Source organism: Megalobrama amblycephala, linkage group LG5, assembly GCF_018812025.1.
Source record: "Megalobrama amblycephala isolate DHTTF-2021 linkage group LG5, ASM1881202v1, whole genome shotgun sequence".
NCBI lineage: Eukaryota > Metazoa > Chordata > Actinopteri > Cypriniformes > Xenocyprididae > Megalobrama > Megalobrama amblycephala.
The window spans coordinates 17574961-17586700 of record NC_063048.1 but is presented as its reverse complement, the minus strand read 5'-3'; the positions used below and the strand labels follow the sequence as shown (position 1 = coordinate 17586700).

Below are 11740 nucleotides of genomic sequence, written 5' to 3'. Positions count from 1 at the left end.
AATCATCTTGTAAATTAATCTGTAAGATCATAATGAATTTATGGGGCAGTTTCTAAAGCAAAATTCAAACTCAAATGTCCACATAAGAGATGATCAGCAACACATAGAGCTACAAATAGAGGTCAAAGCTTTGCCAAGAAAATGACATAAAGCTCCTACAACAATTGTCTATGCACTGCTAGTCTAAAATTTGAATGAATTTGATCAAAAAAGGCTTCTAGTTAAATACTTGAAATTAGTTGTGTAGACATCATGAGAGCCAGTTAATGTTATTCAACCTTTACTGCATGATTCTCATCCCTTAATTTCTGTAATTTCATCATTTTGATGGCTTATTATTCTAAAATGTGGAAATTGGTAATTATAATGAATAAGCAGGTGTGTCCAAACTCTTGACTGTTAGTGTACATCACTGTTAAATATCATTACCCTCAAAACACTTATGGAAAGTTTGTTCCTTTATGTACCTAATCACTTTTTTTTTTTTTTTTTTTTAAATCTAATACAATAACATGCATGCATGCTTGCGTTATAATGTCATGGATGGCAGTTTTAAAAAGTGAATGATATAGATGTAGTGGGTTTGCTTTGAGCTCCATATGCTGGTGGCTGGCACAACTAAGCTAATCATTGGCTCAGGGTCAAGTCCTTGCAGCGTATTGCAGATGAACTGTTTATTTACACCCGAATGCATAATGTATGTAGTGCCTTATGCCCAACCTAGTAATATACAAATTCTCTAGACAGGGTGTGCATAAATATCAATTAGTGACGCCACAAGTTTTCTGAAAGAGAAGGTGGATCCTTTGATCTGAAGCTTGCTGCCAAACTAATGAATGGTTATTATGACAATTTAGGAGTCTGAATCAGAGCTTCATTCAGTTTTATAAATCGAATTTATTGTTAAGTTTGAAACCCGAAAGAAGGAAAACATAGGACTACATTAGTCCATTAGAAAACATAAAAAACATTTTATTGTCTGCAGTCAAGCTGAGAGTTGCCAGAATGTCTGAAACATGGTATACAGTCAGTGAAGTGGAAAAACAGAGGTTTGCAACACTGTTTACATGTTGTCCTCATCCGAGTCATCTTCCTCCTCCAGGGATTCCTGTCAGGACAGAAATGTGACAATAAGCCAATGCTGAAGAGAGCTTTTGTTTTGACTATTACCGGAGGAACAGTTACTCACTTTAGCGTATTTCTCCGCCTCCTCTTTGATGTCTTTCGGGACAAGCTCGTGCCTTCCTTTTGTGACTAATAAAAGGGACAAAGATATATATAAATAAAACAATTCCTCTTTTCTACTGTAGATACACCATCAAAATCAGGGATTAAAAAACCTCAAAAACAATTTAAAAAAAAAAATGTAGGAGTGATATGTTGAATCACACATAAAGGCAGTAAGGTACAAAGTGTTAAAGGGTTAGTTCACCAAGAAATGAAATTTGTCATTAATTACTCACCCTCATGTCATTCCAAACTCACGAGACTTTCGTTCATCTTCTTTTTGATGATATCTGAGAGCTTTCTGTTCCTCCATAGACACCCTACGCAACTAACTTTGATGCTTCAAAAAAGAGATCATAAAACTAATCCATATGAATTGAGCAGTTTAGTACAAATTTTCTCAAGAGACTGGATTGCTTTGTATGATGAACAGATTGAATTTAGGCTTTTATTCATATTTAAGCATTCATATTTAACGCACACATCAGTTGTGGTAAACAGAAGCTCAAGTATGTTGCATGAGAGAACCAATGAGGTTCATTCTCGTGTGTTACGCAGCATGTTTGAGTTTCCGCAAGAGGTTTGTTCTCGTACATCAATCAAGTTCGGTTGAGCTTCTGTTCATGTTCACTGATCAATGCTTCATAAAAAGTGATCAAGTCTCTTCAGAAAATTTGGACTAAAACCACTCGATATGGATTAGTTTTCTCTTTATGAACTTTTTGAAGCGTCAAAGTTTCAATTGCATAGCTGTCTATGGAGGGGCAGAAAGCTCTCAGATTTCATCAAAAATATTTTTAATTTGTGTTCCAAAGATGAACGAAAGTTTTGAATGACATGAGGGTGATTAATTAATGACAGAATTCTCATTTTTGGGTAAACTAACCCTTTAAGTATTACAATAAGCAACATTATTATCATATTATAATCTTAAATTATAATAAATTTTAAAATTTAATATATAAAATTTACAATAAAACATTAAAAATGGATATATAACAAAACAATGAAAGGGGTTTTATGAGAAATGCAGCACTAAACACAAATGCAGTCGAGGAAAACTGAAAGGAAGTTTTAAGTATTACAAATAATTTTTAAAGGCTGCATTTACAATGAGAGCCTTAATGCACAGATCTGAACTTTTGACCATATTTTTCTTCCTGTCTGTTTACATTCACTTTAGACATGACTGGTATTGATATCTGTGTTTAATCCCTGCCCAAAAATAATTCTGTTGGTGATCGCTTTACTATGCGACATGGTTGATTTTCAGCTTTTGGCTGGCCGTTCTAAAATTATTTTTTACGTCGGGTGGCTATGAATGATTATTTGCCAGCATGGATAAGTTAAAAGCTGTTATGGATGTTTGAAGTGCAAAATCTGACTGAACGGATATAGACCAGAAAATAACAGTAATTTCCATTTGTTATTTTGGTAGCACCAGTAAGATTTCATTTATTTGAAGGAATTAACGAGAGAGAGATTGTGAATGTGAATTACCTGCATGTGTCTGTAGTGAAGCTTGTTAGTTCATTTACAAAAACAGCAAAGAAATATAATCTAGCTTTCAGTAGTGAATCTGATTTTAAAAAATTAATGGCGCAGAGTCTGAACACCAATTCCTATGCACCTGAATGTTTCTGTTTGCGCAATTTCTGAACTATAAAGTTTCCACCTCGGTAAAAAAAAAAAGTTTCAGTGCGAGCGCATACAGGCACGTCTGCTTCATAATACAACGTCAAATAGCTATCTTTGTGGCAAAACATGTCGCCCTCGCCTTGTGGTGGCTTGGAATTCCAAGGGGAATCGGATATACACGTTAAGATGTAGGTCAGATATCGCATATGTATCGGATTCAAAACCATTTGGAAGTGGCTCAGAACGGATGCGAAAAAACGGATCTCGTGCAGATTTTTGTTTTTACGTGTGCAACAAATTCCAATCTGTGTCAGACGTGTAATTTACACTTTTTTGTGCAAGTGTAAATGGAGCCCAAGTTAAATTAACGATAGGTTAGAATTAGAATATAAAAGACTGTCATTACCTTCTCCAACCCAGCTAAGCTCGAGCTCAAAGGCTTTGTCTTTCACCTCATCATGAACGATATAGATACTGAGAAGAGATGACAAAACACACACAAACAAATAGTTATACAATGTATAAATATAAAATGTTTAATTAGATATGGCATGCTATAAATGTTTTATTCAGGGCTCCCACAATCATGGACAACTTAGAAACATCATTGATTTTTTATTTTATTTTCAGGTCTGGAAAAGTCACAGAAGTTAATTTCTATTGTTTATGATCTGCTCTAAATTACAAATATACTAGTCAGAATTTTTTTGAGTGGAATCTCTAGATGATTTAACACTTGAAAAGTGCTTATGCAGTAACCCATCAATGCTAGTGAAGACTGAAGAGTCATGTAAAAGTCATTTAAATTGATTGGTCAAAATGTGTGGGAACCCTGTTCATTAGTAGCCAACGTTATTGTAAACTCAGCAACCTAAGAGATAAGAACAAAATTCAGCTGAGCTAGACCTTTAAAAGCTCAAGCACAAAACTCAATACTAGCAGTTCGACTGGTTTGGTTGGTATATGGTTTGTTTTCATGGACCTCTACTGCTCTCTTGTGTTGATTATAAATGATGCATTAGATTTTGAGGTCTTCTCCATTTTAAGTTAGAAATAAAACACACTCACATTTTTGCCACTTCCTTCACCAGTTCTCTGCAGGTCATATCTTTCATCTGAAACAAAATAAATTAATTACAGGATTTAACATTTACGAACTTAATCACATTAATCTGTTGACATAAACATGCAAACACTGCTAAAGGAATCTAGTGTTGTAATTATTTTGTAACTCTTCTGAAGGCATAACGCTGTTACTTCAAGACTGTTTTATATGATGTGGTCCCTGCAGTACTGAAAGTAGCTGACTCTTGTTTGAAAATGTTCCAAAGAAAGACTGCCAAACATGCTTCCACTAAACATCACAGCTATACTGTTAGGAGTAAAGGTCTGAATGAGTGTATGCTAAAAAATGAAAGACAATAAGATGGCAATAAAATTCTGTAATTTCCTTTCGTTAACTCTACAAAATCCACTTCACAAGCTAATTACTCTTTGACAGCGAAACCATAAATGTACTGAACTACTCCAAAAACGGAAATTCAAACACAATATTTTAAAAAAGATGGCTGTGCGCTTGTTTCTTTGGCGCATACAATAAATACCACCTACCTGTAGTTTCTCAATTTCTGTCTTGGCAGCTTGCTTGGCTTTTCCAATAGCACAACCCCAGTAACCCTAACAAAAGGAAATAAATGTACAGGAGGTTCAGGTTAATGAAAATGAACAATCTGCACTTTTCATTGCATTACTGAAGGATTTCACATGTATGCTGGACACTTTTTGGCTGCTTTTCCATCATTGGCCACTCCAAATTGACCACGAAGGTAACATTGTAGTTTGCACTAACATTTGGCTGCAGAACTAGTTTCAGATATAAACAGAATCCTTTAAATCAAAAGGTTTTTGAAATGATAAGGAAACAAATCTAGTAAAGGCCCTGTCCTAAATGGCACAATTCATGTGCACTTGTGGTCTTGTAGACTTAGAATGGCCGCCATGTGGCATGTCTGTTAAGTTCACAAGACCGTAGGCCACAAGTCGCCAAACTCGGGCCTGGAGGGCCGCTGTCCTGCAAAGTTTAGCTCCAATCCCAATTAAACACACTTGAACCAGCTGAACCACAAGGTCTCACTAGGCATACAAGAAACCTTCAAGCAGGTGTGTTGGAGCTAAACTCTGCAGGACAGCAGCCCTCCAGGACCGAGTTTGGAGACCTCTTCCATAGGGTGTCCCATTTGTCATTGTAGGTTTCAGATGGATGCTCGTGAGCACTTTTGCTGAGCCCGCACTTAAGCGAGCTCTGCAGCAAACTTCTCCCCGACAGTCAAAGTGGCATTACGTCATAAAAGTGTGGATTTGGAAGAACATCTCAAGGGCTTGGGGTTCCATTTGACAGGGCCAAAGTGTGTCAAAGATGGTAGTGTACATTACATGAATAGTTCTCCCAAATATTACAATTTTGTCATTTACTAACCCTCATGTCATTTCAAATGACAGATCTTCATTTGTGTTTATCCGAAGATGAATGAAAGTCTTACGGGTTTGGAGCAACATGAGGGTGAGTAATTAATGACAGAATTTTCATTTTTGGTTGAACTATCCCTTTAAAGTATTGATTGATAGAGATCATTTATGCAAAGAGATCTCTTACGTATGAAATCCCAGAAGGATCAACCATGTAGAGTTGTGGACCATCATCTTCATCATACGATCCCAGAATGAAACTGATGGGTTAAAGAAAAAGTTCAAAAACACGTCATACACACTAATAAAAATTTATTAAAAAAAAGTACAAGTAACCAATATCTTGCATTTTCGAAACTTTACCGAAGACCTACCTGCATCCAAAAGGCCTCACAGCGCTGTATAATGTGTAAGCATGGACATACATGGCCACTCTGTCTGCAAGATGCTGTTTGGATAATGAGGAAAGTAGTAGTACATCAATGACCAGCATCTCATTTCAAAATTTTGTTTATCAAAGAATTTCAAGTTTATTGCTGCACCATCAAATCATCTTCATTGAACATGGATTGGATCCATTTAACAGGCCAACATAAATACATAAATATAACAGAACAAAGATGCATATGAAATAAACAGTGCTTTTCAGATAGGTCTAACAGTAGTTTTCAGGTACAGAAATAAAGCAATCAAATGTTAAATATATTGTTCATTGCACAAATTAAATATACATTAATCCTTATTAAAGTTACAAAAGTTATTTATTTAAGAGTAGCGAGCGATTTTGTTGTTTGATTAACATTAAAGTAGAGACAGCAGCAGGAATATTAAGGCCTGTACACACCGGGACGAATATCGCACGCGTTTATCGCCAGCGTTTTTCGGAACGTTTTTTGTGTTCACACCCAAGCGATTTTCAGTGGCGATGCGCAGAGTGAACGTGCAAATTCACTCCCTGACAGTATGTGGCGCTTGTGCTTAACGGTAGTGCAAATAAACATATTTATGATATTAAAGGTGCCCAAGAATGCTTTTTCACAAGATGTGAATGTGTCTGTGAAGTTTCAGCTCAAAATACCCCATAGATTTTTTTAACTGCCTATTTTGGGGCATCATTAACTATGCACTGATTTTTTCAGCGTGCCGCCCTTTTAATTCGCGTGCTCCCTGCCACACGAGCTCTCGATTATATTACAGCACATTTACAAAGTTCACACAGCTAATATAACCCTCAAATGGATCTTTACAAGATGTTCGTCATGCATGCTGTATGCATGCTTCGAATTATGTGAGTAAAGTATTTATTTTGATGTTTATATTTGATTCTCTATGAGTTTGATGGTGCTCCGTGGCTAACGGCTAATGCTACACTGTTGGAGAGATTTATGAAGAATGAAGTTGTGTTTATGAATTATACAGACTGCAAGTGTTTAAAAATGAAAAGAGCGACGACTCTTGTCTCCGTGAATACAGTAAGAAACGATGGTAACTTTAACCACATTTAACAGTACATTAGCAACATGCTAACGAAACATTTAGAAAGACAATTCACAAATAACACTAAAAATATCATGATATCATGGATCATTTAGTCAGTTATTATTGCTCCATCTGCCATTTTCGCTGTTGTTCTTGCTTACCTAGTCTGTTGATTCACCTGTGCAGATCCAGACGTTACTGGCTGCCCTTGTCTAATGCCTTTCATAATGTTGGGAACATGGGCTGGTATATGCAAATATTGGGGCGTACACCCCGACTGTTACGTAACAGTCGGTGTTATGTTGAGATCCGCGTGTTTTCCGGAAGTCTTTTAAACAAATGAGATTTACATAAGAAAGAGAAAGCAATGGAGTTTGAAACTCAATGTATGTCTTTTCCATGTACTGAACTCTTGTTATTCAACTATGCCGAGGTAAATTCACATTTTGAATCTAGGGCACCTTTAATAAAGTTAAAGAAGATAAAAATGCAGATATTAAATGGCATATATATGAGAGATGGTAGTCAGAAACAGTAGTGCAAATAAACATTTATGAAATAGACATTCTCAACTATATTTCTTGAATGTAAAAGAAAAATTATTTTATTTAAATGGTATACTGATACACGACCTAGGAAGCTAGGGAGCTGTTTGAGACGCAGGGATAGTTTGTAGGGGTCTTCCTCGTCTACTTACTTTCTCTTCGTCGTCTCGTGTGCTCGGCAAGACTGTTTTGTGCTTGAGCGCCACCAAGTCGTGTTTTACTGTAACTTCAGCAGCTCCAGGCATGTGAACAAAAGCACCAATCTCATTGGTCGGCCAGTTTTTAACGCGGCGCGTCAAACCAAAAAAACGAACCCGAGGCGTTTTTTAAAAAATGACGCTTTTACGCCTCGCGTTTTACGCGTCGGTGTGCACACTCACATTGGTGCCCGTTGTTTAGTCACGAGGCGTTAAACGTTGGCGAAAATCGCGCGCGATATTCGTCCCGGTGTGAACAGGCCTTTAGGCTGCACGGATCCAATATACTGGTACACATAGGGCTGGGCGGTATATCGCATGCGATTGTCACACGCATTTCGTCAGTAAAGCCGGTTCCCTGATAACCGCTAAATCGCCATCACCTGCTTTCAAATGGAGCGGCATTTAATAGACAGAACCATAGATCACTGACAAGCCACGCAATATCGCGTTCATTATCGAAGGCGATTCATCTGCGATATGAACGCGATATTGCGTGGCTTGTCAGTGATCTACAGTTTTGTCTATAAAATGGCGCTCCATTTGAAAGCAGGGAACCGGCTTTACTGACGAAATGCGCGTGACAATCTCATGCGATATATCGCCCAGCCCTAGGTACACAAGTGATTTATTTCTCAACTGTTTACGTTCATTTAAGACATAACTGACTATGTTTACAAGGATACTCGCCAAATTCGCTCAAATTTTGTGTGAATTAGAAGAAGTGAAAGAGAACTCAATTCAGTATTTGCGTATTGTCTAAACGGCTTTCCGGGAGCATGCTTTGGATGTGTGCACACACAAAACATCTCACACAGTGAGCAGAATTGAGTTCTCTTTTAAATCTTCTTGCACTTGAATATTTAAATTTGAAAGGCTTAAAAACACGTGCAAAGGATAAACTTTCTTGAAAATGCAGCACTAGCCCGTTCGGGACAGTGACAGTTCCATCAATTGTCTCAAGCATCGTTCATGCTGGCACCGGGCAGTCTTTATTGTTGAGCCCTCCTGTTTTTTGTACAGATTTCATTTTGTTTTAGCAAGCTTTTAATTATTTTACCCAGAGATAAATGTTGGATTATGCAAGAGACATTATACAACTTTCAACCTTCAAGCAGTTAATTAATAAACCATTGGTTTGTTATATCAGCCTTTCATGCTACAGCCAAAATTCTGATGGTTTTAAATTGATCAAAAAACGTCCGATAAATATCGGTGACCAATTTATTGGAGCATCTCTAACAATGTTAATTTTGGGGTGATCTATTGCTTTACTCTCTCTCTTACCTTCAGTGGGATGTCATGGCCATAATTGGAGCGGAAGTTTGAGGCCTCTTCTCTGGCCACCTCTGAGAGAGATCGTGCATCTGCTAAAAGACCAGCCACAGCCTAGAAGACATACAGACAGGGATTCATATATGTGTAGAGATTTACACTATCATTCACACGTTTAGAGACAGTTTTTTGTTTTTTTAAAGAAATTATTACTTTTATTCTGCAAGGATGCATTAAAATGATCAAAAGTGACAGTTTGTTTGTTTATAATGTCATGCCAGCTTCTGTGGCTATTTTCATGGCAAGGAAAATTTATGGTAAAACTATATCAGCTGTTTACAATTTATTTTTGCTAAAAACTCTAAAACTATATTTGGTTTAACTTTGTATAAAAATTCTTCAAAAGAGTTAACTTTATAAAAAAAGAGACGTTTTTTCACAGGGCACAATCTAATAAAACATGCTTCAATGATAAAGAATTTTGACAAAGAACATGTTGGTGGATTTTCTGCTAGTATTAAAAACTTGTATGTCATCCTGGAATGGCCTATTCTGCAACGGGTATAAACAATCTGGTCCCATCGGTTTGAGATTTAATAGAAACACTTCTTCCAACATTGGGGCTGATTTCATGAAGTTTGTTCATTGTATATAAATCACATTGTGTTTGCCATTTGTTATTAATAGAAATTAAATATTGGTTTTAGATCCATATGAGGTATATAATATTATATATATATAATGTTACAAAAGATTTCTATTTCAGATAAATGCTGTTTCTACTAAAATAATCCTGAAAATAATTGTAAGAGTATGTATAATAATAATAAAAAAAAGAAATGTTCTAGAATGTATTAGAATGGTTTCTGAAGGATCATGTGACACTGAAATGCTGAAAATTCAGCTTTACAATCACACTAATAAATTACATTTTAATTTTCATATAAAATAAATTGTATCAAAATTGTACCAAATAAATTCATTCTTGCTGAGCATCAGAGACTTCTTTCAAAAATAAAATAAAAATCTTAATTATTTCAAAATTTTTACCACCAGTGTATAAGTTTACATTTGCACAATGTTCAAATAATCACCTGAATGTAATTGCTTTTAAAGTACAATAAAGGAACCTAAGGAGCTTAAACATAATGTATGGTATGTAATACATACATACATAGTATGTAAGCTCAAATATTTCACAGGACCTGATAAAAGAAGTTACTGAAAATAAATCACTTTATGAGAATCTCTTTAACAAACTTGCTCAATGTTCTCACCATTCCAACGTGCCGATCAATATTGAAGATGCGCTTATTGGAGCCCTCCTCATACAACTTGGACAGCACCAACTTCTCTACGCCAAACACGACTCCATCTTTGCAGCGGATGCCAATTGCTGTGCTGATGAACGATAAAAAGAGATTTTTTTTTTTTTTTAGTACAAGTTATTTAATTAATTTTCTAAATAAGAACTTCCAATCTGATTAGACATACAATGCAAAACACATATAGATGTTTTTATCATTAAAATGCATGAGGTAAAGCCTTTCAGAGCAGCATATTGAAATGTTTCTTGCTTAAAATATTCAATGTGTAATAGTGGTAAACTAATTACCTGCTATTTTCTACAGCCTTCATGGCATATTCGACCTGAAATACTCTTCCATCAGGTGAGAAGGTGGAGGCGGATAAATCATACTGGATGGGGGAGAAGAGAACTGCTGTCAAAATACTTGTTCATTTAATGTAATAAATAAACAATTCAAATCATTTTAATCCCTGCAATAATAAAGACAACCCTGGGCATCAATAATGAGGCTAAACAAATGTTTCAAAGCAGTTTTCGTAGTGCACACCAAATTTACTTTCACTTTGCCTCCTCAGTGACTTTTCATTTGAACAGCTATCATTCATTGTTAGCGAGCAGTGACTCAGCAGGTGCAAAATAGTGCAGAAAACACACAACTAAACCATGTAAATGAAAATAACTTATGCTACTTAAGTATTAAAAAGACTTTATGAACTTTAATTGGGTTGGAGCAGAATAAAACACACTAATACAGATCCTGCACACTAGCAGTAGCTTATTAGCTTCAGAATGACACAGACATACTCGCATTCCGTATAAATCGATATTTCATGATCAGATCTCATTCAAACACTATGATAAATTTTGTATTTCTGAATCCACTCACCCCGGTCCCAATGGAGCTCATTTTAACTGACTGTGAACTATAACTATAAACGTAAGCAAATGTTCAGCATTAGCAGCCGCAGACACTACAGCGCTTCGGCTCTCTCCCTCTGCCACCTGCGATCAACGAGCTCTGTGATTGGACACAGTATCGACCAATCAGATCCTCACGAAGGGCTAAAGACGCAGTCTTTCAAAATAAAAGTGGGATACTAAAAAAGAAAATATATATATATATTTTTTTTTTTAGATGTGAAGAACACTGTCTTTAGAGCTTTTTTCTTTACATTTTTAAAATTTTAATTAATTATTGAGTTTTCGAATTATATAATTTCAAAATAGACATGAAAAACATAAGAAAAGATATTACTATGAAAAAATACGAGTAAAACTGTGTGGATGCATCTTTTTTACACATATACACAATCTACATAAAGATTTTAATGTAAGGATAATTTGTAAATATTTGTATCTTGTAGTGGGCTTCAAATAAATCTTAGCAGTTGAGGTTTGCATCCAAAAGTCTGATACCACTAATGAAATTCTTCTATTTAGCATTATCCATTGTTTTCTCATTACAAATGATCAGCATAACAATTAAATTAATGCTCAATTTATATGAATCTCTTAGTAGCCTATTTGGCATGTCTCCATTTGCTTTAATGATAGCAGCACTCAATTTATTTCACACTAAAACTTACTTACTACTTTATTTACTT

General features: G+C 35.7%; 1 protein-coding gene across 1 annotated transcript; it reads right to left on the bottom strand.

The window, feature by feature from the left end:
- Positions 1–877: 877 nt before the first annotated feature.
- On the bottom strand, positions 878–11195 carry psma3 (proteasome 20S subunit alpha 3). The gene is made up of 11 exons (XM_048190920.1): positions 11023–11195; positions 10443–10525; positions 10105–10228; positions 8840–8941; positions 5706–5779; positions 5519–5591; positions 4477–4542; positions 3934–3980; positions 3272–3339; positions 1190–1254; positions 878–1108 (listed from the first exon to the last, which is right to left on the bottom strand). Exons 1-11 carry the CDS (start codon positions 11041–11043, stop codon positions 1064–1066), a joined length of 768 nt encoding a protein of 255 aa, XP_048046877.1. The 5' UTR covers positions 11044–11195; the 3' UTR covers positions 878–1063.
- Between the last annotated feature and the right edge of the window lie 545 nt (positions 11196–11740).